The sequence below is a fragment of the Nanorana parkeri genome, unplaced genomic scaffold, assembly GCF_000935625.1.
Source record: "Nanorana parkeri isolate BGI_ZX_2015 unplaced genomic scaffold, ASM93562v1 scaffold254, whole genome shotgun sequence".
In the NCBI taxonomy this organism is placed as follows: Eukaryota; Metazoa; Chordata; class Amphibia; order Anura; family Dicroglossidae; genus Nanorana; species Nanorana parkeri.
Window position 1 is genome coordinate 10,249 of NW_017306522.1, and position 18,674 is coordinate 28,922.

At 43.4% G+C, this 18,674-nt stretch overlaps 1 protein-coding gene across 2 annotated transcripts; it reads left to right on the top strand.

The window, feature by feature from the left end:
• The first annotated feature begins 416 nt into the window (after positions 1 to 416).
• CWC15 (CWC15 spliceosome associated protein homolog) lies at positions 417 to 18,248 on the top strand. 2 transcript variants are annotated; one of them, XM_018556814.1, is made up of 7 exons: positions 417 to 498; positions 2,467 to 2,608; positions 4,533 to 4,645; positions 8,832 to 8,914; positions 11,448 to 11,555; positions 14,589 to 14,707; positions 17,847 to 18,248. In XM_018556814.1, the coding sequence occupies exons 2-7, from the start codon at positions 2,478 to 2,480 to the stop codon at positions 17,974 to 17,976; spliced, it is 684 nt and encodes a 227-aa protein (XP_018412316.1). In that variant the 5' UTR covers positions 417 to 498; positions 2,467 to 2,477; the 3' UTR covers positions 17,977 to 18,248. The 2 variants fall into 2 exon arrangements, with proteins under 2 accessions (XP_018412316.1, XP_018412317.1); XM_018556815.1 differs by having other exon boundaries at positions 424 to 498; positions 2,470 to 2,608.
• The last annotated feature ends 426 nt before the right edge of the window (positions 18,249 to 18,674 follow it).

An 18,674-nucleotide genomic window follows, 5' to 3' on the forward strand; every position in this document is an offset into this window, starting at 1 on the left:
CGAAACCCATCATGCCTTTGCCTTTTGGAGTCACATCTGCGGCTGTCAGTCATGCAAAGTCTCATGGGACTTGTAGTTTCACCACAGCTGGAGGGCCAATGTTTGCCTACCCCTACTAGCTGATCGCAAAAACCCTAATTTAATGTTTCATATTTCCCTTATCACGGTCCCAGCGCTCTTTCTACAAATCTATTGCCTTCCCAGGAGGTTGGAAAGTATGGCAATGCTGCGGAGTACATAGCAATAGCATGTTATTAGCAGGTATCTGTAGTCTCAAATAACCCTTCCCCAGGACTACAGATAAATATTTCTCTATGTCTAGTAAGTTGTGGAAAAAAAACAGACTACATACGCCAGTTGTAAAGATGGCGGCGCCGCGGTGTGAGACGTCACCACTGTGCGCCGGATGTGCTCGCAGAGAAGGCTGCGTGTGACGCTTGAGTGTGGTTCCGGTTCTGGAATCGGCTGTTCCGGATTGGAGGGTCGGGATCCTCCGGGGTAAGAAGGTGTTGTGTGCGGGTGATGGGGGGTCTGATCTGGGGGAGATATATAGAGCTGTGTGTGTCCTACCCTACATAGCTTGGTGTGGACTCCCCAGCATCCCAGGGCTGTACATATCAGTACACACCACTATACATTTATACTACGATGGGGGGGCATTCTGTGTTCAGTTTTAGGGCCACACTCGCAGATATGAAGTGGACCAGTCACCATTGACCAAAGTAGAACTATGGCCTGCTAATATAGATATATATGTGCTATAAATTTACAAAAAGAACAGACTTTCTATTAGGGGAATTAATCAAAACTGGAGCAGACAGAATCTAGTGCCGTTGCCCATGACAACCACTTAGCATCTCTCTTTTATTTTCAAATCTTAACTGAACAAACTGAAGAGAGAAGCTAATTGGTTACTATGGACAACTGCTCCAGATTCTTCTGTCCAGTTTTGATAAATTCCCCCCCCATGCCTTTATTGTTCACTTTGTATATCACAATGTACCTGGATTTGGTGCTTGCTTAGACTGTCAGACAGGAACCTGCGGCCTCACTAATACCTTCCGCTCGGAGCGGCAGATCAGCCAGTGCAAAGTGATGAGAGGCTTGACCGTGTCTGCGGCTGTTCGCAAGTAGATACACATGGAGTGATTACCTGCGATTAGGGATGGATGTTCACCCTTGTATACAAACTGTTTGGCTGCAAAGGTGGAAATACACTTTAAGGGCTCATTCAGATGGGTGTACATCTGTACAGCACGCACGCCCATAGACAAATCTGATTGCTGGAGGGTTAGGTGCTGTGTGTAATTGCGCACTGTCTGCGTCCAAGTGCGGACACTGGGAGCCGCATGGATGTTCAGGTGTGCACATGATATTGTGTAATTGCGTGCAGCCGCGTCCTCCCATAGGTAAGAAGCCTCTCACCTTGAGGCTTGCTGTAAATTTAGAATATTTGTCTGACCGCAGGGGAGAGGAGACTGAGGAAATGCTTCCACCTGCCCGCAGCAGACTCATGGCATCATCTCTGCCTAGGCAAAGTCATTGGACTGGAGCACTGACTGCTGATTAATGATAATCGGGGAGCTTTTCTGGAATCTGATATTGTTAGGTCTTGGGGATTTATTCATGCAGACTTGACGATGTGCTGCAAGTCACTTTCACATGAAATGTTTTGATAACACAAACTCGCAACAAATTGTAACATTCATAAAAGTAAAATGATTACGTATTGGACAGTCATGAAGTTTTCTAGTGATTAGTAGTGGACTTACACTTGGTGGGCTCAGGTGTCGTCTTTTCTCATCCCTGACAAGTTGTAAACATACCTGTGCCCCATCGCCAGCATGTTCACAGTACAGCCCGCTCAGCTCAACACCACCTACTCTGGGCAGATACTTGGGGATGACATAGACCCAATAGAACACCTTTGGGATGAATTAGAGCGGAGACTGCGAGCCCGGCCTTCTCGTCCCACATCAGTACCTGACCTCACAAATGCGCTTCTGGAAGAATAGTCAAACATCCCCATAGGCACACTCCTATACCTTGTGGACGCCTTCCCAGAAGAGTTGAAGCTGTTACAGCGGCAAAGGGCGGGCCAACTCAATATTGAACCCTACGGACTAAGACTGGGATGCCATTAAAGTTCATGTGCATTTAATGGCAGGCGTCCCAATACTTTTGGCAATATAGTGTATGCGAAATAGGGCATCAGAGCCCACTAAAACTGGACTTAGGGACTGCAGACCACTGTGCTGACATGCATCATCTTTGGTCATGTGAGAGCTGGCTTGCAGTGACCATGGAAGTGCCCAGGATGCCTCAGTGTCTTTGTATCATTTTTGTAGTACTTTTATTAAAGCTTTATATTGTTGTCCCAGAATAAAGCTGATTTCTGTTTTGCATATTTAATCTGATTAAAACATCCCAAATAATTGTTGTGTTCCTGTCTGTTGTATGTGACAGCGGTTTAGAAGATGACCACCGCGGCCAGGCCAACGTTTGAGCCAGCCAGGGGCGGCAGAGGGAAAGGAGAAGGAGATCTAAGTCAGCTTTCCAAGCAGTACTCCAGCAGAGACCTCCCGTCACACACCAAGATCAAATACAGGTGACTTGGCACATTTAGCACTCCTTTCCTATGGAGGAGTTTGGCCTTTGAGCTGAAGCTTCAGACAAATGTATTTTTTTGGGGAAAAAAAGACATGTTCAGTACTAGAGGTGCACTGCATTGGAAATTTTAAAATCAAAACGAAACCGTAAAAAAAAAGGTCAGGCCGAAACCGATACCGAAAATGTTTTTTATTTTAATTTTTTTAAATATTTTAATTTATTTTTTTATAAACTTTGATTTTCATTTTTTATTAAATGTTTTTATTTTTTACTTTACTTTTAGGGGCTTTGGGGAAATATCAGGGGTCTTAACAGACCCCTGATATTTCCCTTTTAAAATAGAAAAAGAGATTGAGGACTTTGTGTCCTCAATCTCTTTTTCTGTATCCCCTGTTATCAATGAACAGGAATCCTCTATACTGAGTGTTCCTGTTCATTGATAACTTGAGGACAGAGTATGTTTACTATAACTACAATCATGAATGAACAGGAGGTGATGTAGATCACTTCCCATTCGTTCATAGTTGAGGATATAGTACACATACCATGTCCTCAATTATCTACAAACACTCAGCGATCACTGAGTGTTTGCTCTCGCTCTCCTCTCTGACACGCTGTCACAGGAGGCTGAGCCAGTGGAGCAGGAAGGACAGCTCAGCCTCCTGTGACAGCGCGGCCTCTCTCCGCCCACACACCGTTCTGCCGGACTGTGATAGGAGGCTGAGCGGTGTGGGAGGAGGGACGCCGGCTGCTTACTGCGCTCTCTTCCCGCATCGCTCAGTCGGCTATCATAGTTTCTCTCCTCCCCACTGGGACACAGAGCAGTGCCCAGTGGGGATGAAAGAAACCAGGGATGCGCCGATGTATCGGCAGGAAAATGGCACTTTCGGCATTATTCCAAAAGTGCCATTTTCGACCAATATATGGGTGCATCCCTATTCGGTACATATCTGCAAAAATCTTTACTTTTCCCAGCTTTTTGCTGCTGTACTATGGAACACCACCCCTTAAAGGTCATCAGTGGCCAATAACTGGAAATCTGTATTTCTATATTGAATTTCCATAAGTTTTATCCCACCCCTAATAACCAGATCCATGTAGAAGTTTGTAAACTTACTTATTGAAGATACCCATAGGATGGACTTCCTCAATGCACTGACACCATTTCACTCAGCACTGCGAATATGCACTCCCTTCTCACAACTTTCACAGAGTCTGCCTTCTGAACTACAATTCAACATCTAAACAATGTAATATTATCATTGCTTGCTGGAAGCAATGTGTGATGGGATATGTAGTATTGGGAAATGGAGATTGCATCACATTAAGCAGCAGGGAAGGAGATGCAAATCACACTGGGAATCCAGGAAGTTGGTGGTAGTGATGGGCAGACGGAAGGCGGCACTCACTACATAAAAGGGATTTTTCCAAGTAAGCTTTGATTGTATTATCAGAAACAACGCTGGTATGTATTCCTGTTACAATGGTGATGTTATAGCAGAAGAGGATATGCTGGGACTTTACAACTCCTTTAAGCTATAGAGATGAGGAGCGGGCTTTGTGTTCTGTACTCCAGCTGGGAAGAACTGAGCAAAGATTACAACTAGTATTTAGGCGTTTTCTGGCAGGATCAATCGGTATTTTTCCATACTTACCGGCTTATTTAAGACAAAACATACATTGTACAGTCCTCCGGTCATCTTCCAGACAGCACATGAGAGAGTGTGGCAAACACTTTAAATCGCAACTCCAGCTCAGATGTTTTTCTTGTTTTAAATAAAAGTGGGGGAGGGTTGGAGCCTCTGTCAGGATTGTATTGCGATGTCCTTATTGTCCTCATCTCCTGACATTTCCTCTTCCTTTCTGTGTGACAAAAATTACAAAACAAGTCATGTAATTTTATGTTTTTTTGCTATGACTAGACAAACCACCCAGGATGCCCCCGAGGAGGTGAGAAGCCGGGACTTCAGGAGGGACCTGGAGGAGAGAGAACGTGTGGTTGCCCGAGAGAAGAACAGAGACCGACCCCCGAGAGGTAGGAGCAGTGAAGACTTTTTCTTTATTATTGTTGAATTTTATCATTGAGTTAATTGAAAGCTCGACTAAAATCAGGAAACCTTATTTTTCTTTTGTCTTAAAGAGAGTTGTGAATGGTTAGAACTAGAGAGGCACTGACATGGAATTTTTAAACTGAAACCAAAAATAAAGCTTATCGGGCCAAAACCAAAAATCTCCCTAACTTTTTTAAAATTATTTTTTAATGTATGTTTGTTTAGTCTTTTTTATTTTACTGTTAGGGGCTCTGGGGAAATATTGGGGTTCTAAACAGACCCCTGATGTTTCCCTTTTTAAAATACAAAAAGAGATTTGTTTTCTGCATTCTGCTTATTCTGCATTCCCTGTTAGTATGAACAGGAATCCTCTTTACTGAGTGCTCCTGTCCATTCATCAACTGTGGATATAGTAAGAGGTACTATCTCCACAATCATGAATGAACAGGAAGTGATGTAGAACACTTCCTGTTCATAACTGGGACACAGAAAGCTTGCTATGTCCAGTTATTTACAAACACTCTCAGCTGTTCACTGAGTGTATACTGCTCTCCTTAAATCAGATAGTTTTTATTGATTGATTTTACACATTTTACACGTACAGTAGACAAACACAAAAACAAAAACAAAAAAAGAAACCAAAAACAAAAACCCAGTAGCAAGCCAGCAGACAAATAATCCAAGAGGGGGAGGGAGGGAAGGGGAGCATAATGTCATGCAGATAGTGAAATTCGACAAGAACATGCTGACCACTTGTGTGAGCTTATGTTGAGCATAAACTAAACCAAGCCCCCCAAGAGACATAAAACCTATAAACCACTGTGCGAAGAACCGACACCCCCTGCTGCGAACACATGACTACATGCAATAGAAGCCAAGACTAGCTGTATGTATCCACCGTGAGAATGCGTGCAAGCCGGTTAATCAGAGAGGTCATGACCCCTGTACGTCAGCCAGTCGTCCCAAATAGAGTGGAACTTAGGCAAGGTACCCCTCTGTTTAAAAGTAACCCTCTCGTACGCTACCATCCTATCCAGTTCAGCTACCCACGAGTTCAATGTAGGAGGTGACGGGGAGATCCATTTACGAACCACCATCCTGGTTGCGGTAAATAAGGCCCTTTTAAGTGCTATAGCAGTGCAAAGAGTCCTCCAGGTCACTAACCCTGCTTTCCAAGGCAGAGGTGCGTTCCCTCACCTTCTGCAAATCATGACGTATAAAAGTGATATCAGCCCTCATCCCATGCACCTCCCCTGTGAGAGAGGTCAATGCGGAGTTGCAGAGCTGTACAGCCGATAGGACATCGGCAATAGTGGGTTCAGCTGGCTTGGCTTTGATTTTGGACGCTTTGGGGGCCTTACTGGTCTTGTGAGCATTACTCACTGTGCCCAAGATGGCGTCCGGCCCATCTGAATCAGAGGCTGAGGATTGCAGCCGATCTGGCAGTAGCTCCCTGCGGGTGGCCCGATCTGCAGAATAGGAGAGCCTCTGCCCCTTAGCAGGGGTGTCAGGATGGCGGGCGAAGCGCTCCAGTCGCGCCGCTGTATCCCTGCCTCTGTCCCCTGTCTGCTTGCTAGGGGTGGGGAGCGTGTGCTGTGTGCCGCCGCCATCTTGGATCGCGGGAGGGAGGCCCTTACCGTCCTTCTTCTTGGACATCTCCCGGTCTCAATGTGGCTGCAGGAAGCCCGAAAACGGAGTGCAGGCGTCAGCGAGACCTAGGCAATCGGCTAGTGCAGGATAGACGAGTACCGGAAAGCCCGACGGGTATCGTTCAGGATAAAGTGCGGGAGAGCTCCCCTACAGACGTCTGCTCACATTCGGCTGCTGGCCACGCCCCTGTATACTGCTCTCCAGCCTTGCTCGTCTGTAAAAGGAGGCTCAGCGGGGGTTCGGGGATGGGAGCTCGGCCTCCTGTGACACTGCTGACAGCAATCTCCTCCCCTCTCAGCCTCTTCTGAAAAGCAAATCAGGATAGAGAGCGGTGCGGGGAGAAGGCAGCTGTCACTGGAGGCCAAGTCGGCGGTGCGGGGAGGAGAGCTCAGCCTCCAGTGATACCGCTGACAGCACTCTCTTCCCTGCCTCGCTCGGACTCCTGAAAGCTCCTCCCTGTTGGGCGCAGCTCTGTGTCCCTACTAATCCCTCCTGCCTCTGCCAACTAGAGATGCAAAGTATTTTCGGCAACAAAATTGTACTTTTGGCATTTTGGCCAAAGTACCATTTTCTGGCCGAAAAATGTTTGGTTACCAAAAGATTCTGTGCATCTCTAGTTAGAACGTCTGAGATGTATATAACTTTTTGTGAACCCATTTGTGTGATTTTTTTTTTTTTTTTTTTTCCCTCGCTTCCTGTGAAGTGTCCTACAATTCATTCACTAGCAGGGGTGTGGAAATTTTTAAAAATCTACTTGTCCAAGGGCTAAATCGGGGGCCGAATCTGCTTGTCCCTCATGACAATCTACTTGTCCCAATACAAAAAAAAATAGTTTTAATCAAAAGTAGGGATGCACCGATATAGGTTTTTGGGTATCGAGTATGGGCACTGATATTTTGCTTTCGGTACTCGTCGATACCGAGTATTGGTACTTCCTTTGGCATGGAGCAGGCTTCCTGGGCAATCAGGAAGCTGGGCAGTGGGTAATTAAATGCTACCCAGCTTCCTGATTGCCTGGGAAGCCGACTCCATGTTGTTCTGGTGGCTTGATTGTGATTGGCCGGGAAAACAGCTTCCCAGCCAATCGGGAAACTGGGCAGCCAGTAATGACCTGATTTCCTCCCAGGAAACCGGGAGGCAGGTCATTAGTCGCTGCCCTGCTTCCTGATTGCATGGGAAGCTGGCTCCATGTTCCCCTACGGCACTGCCGGTCAGAGGAAATCTTCCGCTGACCAGAAGTTCCAGTATTGGAGAAGGTATCGGAGCAGTTGGGGCGAGTACAATTACTCGCCTAAATACTCTGTATTGGTGCATCACCTAATGAGTGCTTGCAATTTGCGACCGAAATTCAAAATGTATAGGGCTGGACTGCGGTACGGGGTACAGATAGTACAACTGTACTGGCGGAGGGTAAGGACTGTTTGCCGAAAGGTAAGTATAGCCGGGGGGTGGGTTTGGGAGAGATCAGGACAGATTTGATTGGATAACTCAATTTTCCCATATTACTTGGGAAAGTGAACTTACCCTTTAATGCACATTGTGCAAGTAGGAGAGTACTGCTGCCTGGCTACCACAATATGGCACACAGTGGAATAGTTTGGAGGTGACAGGTCCTCTCTATGCAACCTGCCCTCCAACACAGAACAGATGTTCTGTGCAGTTCCTGACAGCTCAGATAGATGGCGCTGTGATCACAGAGCAAACGAAGAACGGACGTTCTTCGTCTGCTCTACGGGCTCTATGGTGAGCTCATGTGCCGTGGTCAGAGGAACGGGGGACCCCGAAAACCACGGCGCTGTCCTGGGCGTCGAGCAATAGGAATTCCGCACCCCTGACTAGAATAGTGCGAATCAAGAAAGCACACAGCAGTATGGCAACTGGAGGGAGCAGAGGGTGTACTACTTATTTCCTATCATCTCCATCTCGTGGCCATAATGTGTTTTTTTTTACAATTGAAATTCTTTACTTTAGCCAAAGAGAAGCATCGCAGAACAAATAGAGGGAACGCATATCCAAGCATACTGCACATATTACACAAAAGTAGCTTAACCCCTTCATGACTGAGGCCCTTTTTTCCATTTTTGCACCCATGTTATATTCCACATTTTAGGCCTGAAAATGACGTAAAACCCCCCAACATTATATATTTTCTGAATGCCAAGACCCTATAGAATAAAATGGTGGTAGTTGAAAATTTTTATGTTGCGCAAACGAATTACATTCAACCTGGAAATAAAGTATACTGATAGCTTTAGTTTTTGCCCCATTTGCAGAGAATGAATGTACATGCAGTTTTATGGGATGAATGGCTCTGCAAGTATTTTCAATGGTGTCCCAATGGCTCTAACAGCACCCCACCCAGGACCTAAATGTTCTGATAGGTTCCTGTAGCTTTCACATTTAATTTAGTTTTTGTGTGTTTTTACTAGTCTTTGTAGTCAGTTTTCACCTCTCACTGAAATGTGTAATATGAAGTCAAATGTAATTTCTGTGTGAAAAATATCGCTGTCTTTGTTTTAGAGCACACATCATCCGTGTCAAAGAAGCCTCGTCTAGACCAGATCCCAGCAGCAAATTTGGATGCAGACGACCCGCTCACAGACGTATGTATCGGACTTTTTCCCAGTGCAGGCTTCAGTGATCGCTGGCTGTGAATTGACTCTTTGTGAATGTGTTTCAAACAATTTTTTTCTAGATCAAATTAGAAGCAGTTGTGGATGTCAGAGGATTTGCCTTTTTTTTTTTTTACCACTTCATGACTGGAGACGTACACTGTACGTCCCCATCACGAAGTGCACAAATGACTGCTCATGTACACTGTACGTGATCAGCTGTTTGGAGCTGTCAAAAGCCGGTAACTGCTGAGATCAGTGGTTCCCTTTCATTCATGGATGCCTCAGTATTGAGGGATCCATTAATTCAAGAATTTAACTTTTACAGATACCTGATCCCGGTCAGAGATCAAGTATCTGACAGTGATAACAGCGGTGTGAACCACTCTGATATCACACTTTAGACAGCTCTGTACAGATCCCGATGTGTACTGGCTTTTTGCCACATGTTTCTATGTTGAAACATTGTATCAGACTTCTGATCATTCTGGGAACGATCAGAAGTCTTTAGTAAGATCTGATGCTGACATGCTGCCGAATCAGCATGTCATGTTCAGTGTCGCTAAGATTATTATTGGCTGTTCTTAAGTTTGGGGCAGCCTAATAATAACCAAAAATGTATGAAATTATCAAGCAGTCATAATGACTGCTGGATATAATTGACAAACATGTAAAAAAAAGTGTAAAAGAAAAATAAAATAGTATAAAATATATTTGTGTATATATAATTTTATTATCATTATTATAAAAATTAACCCCTTACAATGAAAACCTGCAGTTGAGCTGCAGATTTGTTTTTCACCCTAAGGGGTTAGTTTTTTTTTAGATTTAACCACCTCATGCCTGCGATGTTATATTGCTGTCCCAAAATGTGACATTTAGTGACAGTGACTTTGTAGGCCACCTAACCTAACCACTATTCGCTTTTAGAGAAAAATTAAAATGTGAGCTTTTAGTCTGAGAAGTACAAAAACATTTCTGAAATCCTAGGAATGTGAGGTGTTTCCAAATAAATGAATTTATTTTAATGCATTGTTTTTTTAGCTGTACTATTCTTCAAAAAAATAACCATCTGTGGATAAAGTGTTTCCTTTATGTTTTTTTTCTCTTTTTTTTAATATTTTATTTGTATTAAGTGAGGTGTTCATGCTCTGTGATTATATGACATATGCATGCCTATCTGTCCCCTAAAAAACAATATATAATATGTGTGGGTGCACTACACTTTGTAAGAAAGTATATTACTGACGTGGAAGAATCACACAGCAAAAATGTAAGTGTGTCAGTCATTAACAAACAGAAACTGAAAACAAGCTCAGTCATGAAGGGGTTAATAGGGTATGATAAAGGGATTATGTTGTTTTTGACTGAATGAAAGCTAAATGTTTTTTGTTTTTAAGTAATTGTTTTTTCCCCTCGTTACTGATAATGAAACGCTGATGGAATTTAGAGACATAAAAATGTGTTGATTAAAAAAGGGGAATTCTGGCTCTGAAGCATTAAGTGATCCATCTATTGCTGGAATTTCATTTATCACATGGCTGGAGTATGTGAACTCTTACTTTAAAAAGTTGATTACAAATGACGTTATCTCCCTTTAACCCCCAAACAACACCTGTATTCCCTAAATTAGTTTCTGCAGCCATAATATACCTGGTTAGAGGTGGGCAGCCACCAGGCGGTGTCTTTTGACATGCTGACTGCGGGATGAAATTAACGATGCAATGAATGAGCGGTGTGTTGGAAGGCACACAAGTGTGCCATGAAAATATTTGATGCCATTATCTTAATGAACCCTGTGAACTGTAAAATCACATTTGTAATTTAGGCTGCCAATACCAGTACGACTAAGCTCTCTCTCTTTTCCTAGATACCCCTGGATCATTCTGTAATTGCCTGTTGGTCCAGAAAACCATAGAATAGGCACTTCCTGTGATAGAGTAGCCGGGCTCCTTCTCCTACCCTGGAATCACTGTAGCGTTGTCACCCTTGTAGCCGCTTAGATGCTGGCATCAGTAAGTTGCCCTGTTGGTGAACAGCCCTGCCTAGATCCGCACACAGTCCTTTAGATTGACAGCTCGTTGTTCTATCCTTAGAGCTTAGGGAAATGATGTAAAAGTTCTGCTCAGTCCCTCGTATCCCCCCGAGCGCTGTATAGCAAGGTGCAGACAAAATCCACCCTCTCAGCAGTATTTACTATTTAAAAAAAGAGGTGAATTACATTTCTTTTGAGACATTTAACATGCCAGCTATGAGAGGAAATAATTTCCACAAACTTGAAGGGTGCCATTGCAGTAATAAAGGCCAGGTTCACCCCAAGTGATGTTGGTTTTTTCCTTGCTATGGAAAAACTGAATTTCATGCTACCGTCCTATATCTCCAGTGGTGAGAGGTTCCATCCGTATTCCCAGCTTTACCACATACTGTGTCCTGTTCAAAGTTGGATAATGTTGGTGAGCTCACTCTGATTGCTTCTCCATTGAGCAGACCTAAAAAAAAAATCTGTTTTCACATTTCCCTGTAGGAAGATGAAGATGACGACTCTGATGAAGACAGCGATGACGATACCGCCGCCCTCCTGGCAGAGCTGGAGAAAATTAAGAAGGAGCGAGCAGAGGAGCAGGCTCGTAAGGTAAGACGAGGAGCTGAGAAATGAATTCCGGTGCTGGAGGAACTGGTCATTCGGAAAAGAACAATGCCATTGATTAGTTTTCTTATATATCACTGTATTATATACTGCTTGTGCACAGGATTTGTCCATGAAAACCATTGTTGTATCACGGCTTGTCACCGCACACACAGCTACACTTGTGCCTGTCATCTTCCTCATACTTTTTGCTGTCATGCTGTATATACGGATAATGACCTTCAGCTGCTGAGTATTGAAGAGCAATGACTACATCGTCCTGGTGGAAAAATAAATAGTATTTTTATCTAGTCTTCCAAGAGTACAGAATGCCCACCGCGCAATAATCTGTTAGTCATGGTGCCTTGTATCTCATCATATACGGTCTCGGAGAAACGTATGTTTTCATTGCACTGACGAAAGCGAACAAACCAGAAACAGTTGTATTCAGGTTAAAGTGACATTAAAGTCAAAAAAATGTTTCCCTCCCCCCAATGTTAATGTCAGCACTTACCTTTAAATTATATTTCCTAATCCGATTTTCTTCTTTCCTGATGTTTTCATCTGTCCCTCTAGCCTCTAGCACTGCTGCGGGTCTCCGATCCATCGCTGACTCCTCTGGGCTTGCTGGCACTTCCTGTCCCACGGTGTCTGCATGCGGGTTCACGCCGTCCATATACTTACCGTGCGTCTCTCCTCGTCTCCCGGACGAAAATGTGAACTGCGCATGCGCCCGCCCCAAGATGCTTTGCGGCCGCCCGAGAATTTTCACATTTTCGGATGGGAGCGCACGGGGAAGATACAGGTAATTTACACTTTTTGCATATATCTACTGCTTGCTAGCAGTAGATGTATGCAACAACACCGGAGGCTTTAGTTATACTTTACATATGGCTGATTAAAGAGGAACTTCACCCATATCTTCAAAATGGCAACAAACACACCTTTAGTAATGACAATCTACAAACATACTTATAGATAGCTGCTGGCTTTGTATTCTTTGCATTCCTTATTTCTTTCCCAGTATTCTGACAGCGGCCATGTTTACTAAGGGCAGGTTACTAGATCTCCATTTACTTCCTGCAACTCTGGCACATGTGACTAGACATGTGACTGTGCACATCATCTCGGGGGAAGAAAATGCTTTTCCCTTTCCCTGATCTCATGAGATTTCCCAGCAATGCTCTTCGAATGTAACCTTCCCAGGATGCAACGCATGGGCATGATTACATTATGTGTGCCAAAGAGGACCAGGAAGTGAAAAAATTAAATTGTAAGTAAAATGAAAATAAGTTTAATGTAAGATGATTTCGTATCAGCATTCAGAGATGCATGCTGATAGGATTTGTAGTCAAATGGGTTTAGGATCCACTTTAATTTGGGCTGCATCTGTGCTGTTCGGCTGTTCTAGGTGCATAGTTGGTCATGAAAGCATAAAGGAATAATTTGTCTTCAGCCGCTGTCCTTCGATTTTCATTAAACCTGTTGGTTTGTGATGCTGTATCAAGGCTTTTTTTTTTTTTTAATCTCAGCATAGTCATTAAAACTATGTTCTACTATGTCCATGGTAAGTGCGTACGTCTGTGTCTATGTAAAAATAATTTTTTTGGCAAGGTTTGTAAAGTGGTGGAAAGATGTAAAAGCAGGCAGTGTTATAATAGACACAAGCTTCCCAGCTGGTAGAAGTAGACGGGTTTAATAGGATACCAAAGCAAGTAGGCTGCTATCTGAAAGTTGGTGTCTTTACCCTTTCTGCAGAGTACATGTTAACCACTAGGGGGCAGCATCATATACATGCCTCTATATATATTTCATATGCCTTTTGATAAAGAGCTCAAGGAAAATAACGCATGTGCCTCTGAATGGGGACTTGTGGGACTTTTGGTGTATCTCAGATTTCTTCTTCGTAAGCTATTTCCATTTTGGAGTAGACGTCCATGGCAGTATCACTGTGGAATGAATGATATGATGGCCACTTATTTTGGGACCCTGTGGCCCAAGGCCCACAAGGAACCCTTTGGTACTTCTTGTGCGTCCCTTGTGTTCCAGTAGCCAGTGGTCAATGCTCTGCTTGTCTAGGTGCTTACTCGGGGACAGTGAAGGAAAATTACCTTTTTTAAGGATGAGGACAATTTAAAACAAAATGCACTTATCCTTTTGTCCCCTTTTAAAGCTGACGTCACCAATCCCTCCCTCCCAGTGCACAGACTCGTACTTCCCAAGTTCCGACAGGCCTGGCCTCCATTGTTTACATTCCTGCTGTGTCTACGAAGTCCATTGCCTTCTGTGGGTCCATCTCCCGGCTGAGAGAAGGAGGATGATCCCCATAGGAGTTAACAGTATTGTACTGTGCAGGCAGGGCAAGGAGACCTCTGCTTAAAGGGGCCAAACAGATAAGTGCACTTTAAAGTGCTCTTATCCTTCAAACTGGTTGCTACTTTCTTATTTTTTCTGTGCTGTCCATTCTTTTTTTTCTGTTTTTACTTTGTCTCTAAGCTTTTATTTTATAATGGTTTTTGCAGAGCGGAATATCAAATTTGTTGCCAGTAATTTGAAGGGGGCTGTACGGTGAGCTAATTTGTAAAGGAACTACAATAGCGGGAACCCCCGAGCAGACTTCTGTTATATGTTCGCAGTCTCTGACCATCTCCTGTAGCACATCCCCAGTCTCTGACCATCACCTGTAGCATTTACAAAGTCTCTCACCATCTACTGTAGTATCTTCAGTCTCTGACATTTTTATAACTTTATGTGCGACCATGTCAAGAGCCAAGCTTGGGGGGTCCCCTATATCAAATATATTGACCTTCACTGGTGTCCAGGAGATTTAGTACTACAAATGGCACAACGTTGGGTTGGCCTCCAGAACCAGTTCTGTCCCATTGTATTTTACGTTTCATCACAGCTCAACAAGCAGCACAGCAGCTTCTACTAATACTAAGTATACCCAGAGAACTGTGCACCTCTGCGGAAAATGAGAAAAATAAATGTTCACTAACACTGCAAGATGACCGTTAACATCTATGTGATTACTTCAAGGAATTAGAGCAGAAAGCGGAAGAGGAGAGGATTCGAATGGAGAATATATTAAGTGGTAATCCTCTGCTGAACCTCACAGGCCCTGCACAAGCTCAAGCCAGTTTTAAAGTGAAGAGAAGGTAAATATTAAATGTGCTGTATTTGTAGTCTGTGTTTTTGTGTAGGAAGAGTTATTCAATATTTTATATTGTTCTATAATACATGATTGTCTGTTTTTTTGGATTAGGTGGTCTGCTAATTCTGAATTCCAGCCAGATAAAAAAAAAATGAATGTAGTACCTGTAGGTAATACCTACATATGTCTTTATTTCCACCTACTGTAATCTACTGTACAGCAGAATGGATAGAAAGAGGGTGAGCACTAGAAGTCATATATACTGACAGAAGGAGAGAACAGAGAGATTACTCATCACTCTGCTGCTGATCCATGATTGTCCATTCGGGAAGCACAAGGTGTGATCTTGGCTGAACTTCACTGACTCAGAAGCAGATGTCAAAGACCTTAATCATTGTCAGGCAGGGATGTACAGAAAAAGTTTCCATATTTTTATTTTAGTCGTATATTTAGTTACTTGTCTAGAGATCCCCTTTAGTGGCAGCAATTGAATATGAAATATTGTGCTCGACTGCACAAGAAGCCTCAAGCTGTAGAGATTACATACTAGGCTGACTTGCAGCGTTCCACTTTTAAAGTGGAAATTCAGAACAGATATTTGTTGGAAACGCCACAAGTCAAGTCATTTGAGATTGTCTGATTTGTTGCTGCTTTTGGTACAAGTCATAGCTTCATTGATGCCGAACACTGCACACAGTGCTCTTCTTCCAGCCTTTGTACAGGGATGGGATCCTCTTCTCCCAACCCATCCTCTCATGCATTCACAAAACACCTTTTATTCTGTTCATAGAATGCAAGGAGTTCTGTGACTGGACAAGGGTGGAGGAAGGGCAGGTAAACTACAGGATCCATTCACTCTATGAGAGCCGGAACTGTCAGACGCCAGGCTGGAAGAAGAGCGATGTGCGTAGTATCCGGCACCAATGAAGCTATGACTTGTACAGTAAGCAGCAGCAAATAAGACCGTCTCAATGGAGGCAACTTATTTGACTTGTGATGTTTCCCAAAACATTTTTTCCGTGAGTTCTGCTTTTAGATGACACTAAACTCAGCAGTTAAATCTTAGTTAAGTACCTTAACTATTACCAAAATGGTATCTTAATTGTGTATCACTCGGCTGTAGCTCCTCAAATCATCTCTGAATTGGTGCTGACACTGTCCTTCCTTCTGGAGGGGGGCTACTTTTGTTCCCCATGGTCCCTGTGTGTGTTGTAAAGTAGCCACCACTCCAAGCTCACGCCTGTGATGGACTACAATCTCACGTTTAGTTTACTCATTTCTATGGAGATTGTAGTCCATCCCGGGAGTAAGCTTAGAGTGCTGACTACTTTTACAACATACACAGGGACCTTAGGGAACAGAAGGAGCCCCCCTCCAGAAGGAAGGACAGTGTCAGCACCAATTCAGAGATGATTGGAGGATCTACAGCCGAGTGATACACAAATAAGATACATTATTGTTAATAGTTAAGGTACTTGAATTAATATTTAAAGGAGAACTCTGAGGTGAGTGCTTTTCACTCACCTCATAGTTCTAGCCGACCTGTGACAATGAGACTGTCACAGGTCGGCTCAGTAGATCGGGAAGTGAGCGAACACATACCGGCGTTCGCTCACCATCTCGATCCTGTCACGGCTCTCTGCCATGAGAGAAAGTCAGTCAGTGAATAGTAAAGTGCTTATCTGTTTATTTGCTCCCTTTGATTAGAAATTGTGAAGCTAGAGGGTCAGCATGATAGCCTAGTAGAGGTGCAGTATGGTAACCAAGGGGAAACACAGGCTGGCCACTCTGCAATTAGATCAGGAGAATGAAAAAGGAAACCCCTTGGTATGAAACGGAGGCCTTAAATCTCAATTCTAGCATCCTTGGTTACATTCAGCATTGTGGTTGTACATAAATGGGTAAACCTTTATTTTTTGTTTCCTTTAATCAGTTGCAAATTATGTTTTGTCATTTAAAAGGAGAATGCTGAGATTAGCAAAATACACTTATCCCCATAGTTAGAGCCGACATGTGGCACTGCAGCTGTCGGTCTATTGATGAATAACTGAACAATCGCATACCGTGGATCGCTCAGTTCATGATTTTCTCCCTGCAGAGAAGACTGCGGGGTCAGTGCTCCCCACAGGGATTCCCCCGTCTCCTCTGTATTCCTGCAGCGCTGACTGGCGGAACGGACAGGGGAGGGGGTGGTTCTAGATAGGCAGAGCTAGCTGTCAATCAGGCAGCGAGGAGGATCCCAACAATATTGTCAGGATCCTTCCCTGCTGCAGCTCTGCGCTCTCAGCATATAGCGTATAGCGCAGCTATATATGCTGAGTTTTGGGTTACCAGGAGGACATTAGTAAATGTCCTCCTGTAACCCTAAAGAGAGTGACATCCAAAAAAGGTTTCGCCGTAGTTCTCTTTTTAATTTACAAAAAAGTTAACCCATGATACTTAATTTTGTTTATCTTCTAGGAGATAGAGAGGGGAATTCACTCCATTGAGTCATTTAGCACTGTGTAAAATCTAAGCTCTTCTGCTCCTTCACAAAAATACTGTTTTTGAGTAACTTTGCTCTTCTGATCTTGCCATCTGTTTGTTGCAATTGGTATTTAAGATATTCATATTTTATATGTTTGCCTGATTGAAAGGAAACTAAAAGGAAAAACTAACTACTAAAGTACTAAAAACGAAATGTTAAAGATCTTTTGGACCGTACATTTTCAGCCACGTAATCGCTTTTGCAGTGATTACAGCGGTACAGCTCGCAGTACAGTGGCGTAGTGGTTAGCACTTCTGCCTTGCAGCACTGGATCCCCGGTTCAAATACTGGTCAGGTCACTATCTGCAAGGAGTTTGCATGTTCTACCTGTGCTTGCGTGGGCTTCCTCCGGGTACTCCGGTTTCCTCCCACACTCCAAAGACATGCTGGTAGATTAAGTGGCTCCTGTCTAAATTGGCCCTATATGTATGTGAGATAAGGACCTAGATTGTAAGCTCCTTGTGGCCCCGGGGGACTGATGTGGATGTGCTCTGTGTAAATTGTCAGTGCTCTATACCTGTAATAAATAATGATAAATCTGGCTGTGTTCTTTGGGTTGTATAACTCCCTCCTATGTGTTCATTAATCTGCAGTCCTGAATTATTTCTCCCCTCAGGTGGGATGATGACGTTGTGTTTAAGAACTGCGCTAAAGGAGTAGATGAAATGAAAAAGAACAAAAGATTTGTGAACGACACCCTGCGCTCCGAGTTCCACAAGAAATTCATGGAGAAATACATCAAGTAGTACAGTTTTATGTGCTTCACCCAGAAGACGGAATATTTTAACTTATCATTTGAGGACATCTCGTGGCTTTTGAACTGCTTCTAATTTGTATTGAGACCTCCATCATCCAATTCAGTTGGTCTCAATGCTCCCCCGGGTTATTTTCTCCATATTTTGGAACTGTGTGAATAAACACCCATTCTTTTCTAGTTTTGTTTTATTTTTCTATTATGATGATGATGATGTTTTAAGTGTAGAAACCTATGACTTGTGTTATTAAAAAGATTATACCATGCTACCTTTGTTGCATCGTATGCTTTTAATTCGTACACGGTTTGCTGTTAAATAGTCTTTATGTATTTCTTGGCATTTCTTTTGATGACGTTGCTGGTGGACAGATTCAGAAGCTGCTATGAGGGGAACTGAAAACTCGGAGCAGCAACTAAAGTCCGTCATTGAGGTGCTAACTAGGAGACATTGCAGCTGTGCAAAATCAGAAACTCATTGATACGCATTCGTTGCAATAGCATGTGGTCACAGAGAGGCATTTATAGCTGTTACAGGCCCAGAACATTACATTCTCCCATCTATTGAAGGACACCTAGATACTGGAACCTTTGTGGTATAGTGCCACTTACAGAAGGATTAGACAGAGAGGCATTTATAGCCATTACAGGTCCCAAACTATTTAGGAACATTACATTCTCTCTCATCCATTG

Excerpts from the sequence above, each read along its gene's own strand:
- CWC15 (XM_018556814.1), top strand. The coding sequence starts at position 2,478 with ATGACCACCGCGGCCAGGCCAACGTTTGAGCCAGCCAGGGGCGGCAGA. Across the intron at positions 11,556-14,588 it reads CAGAGGAGCAGGCTCGTAAG|GAATTAGAGCAGAAAGCGGA; the intron begins GTAAGACGAGGA and ends GATTACTTCAAG. Across the intron at positions 14,708-17,846 it reads AGTTTTAAAGTGAAGAGAAG|GTGGGATGATGACGTTGTGT; the intron begins GTAAATATTAAA and ends TTCTCCCCTCAG.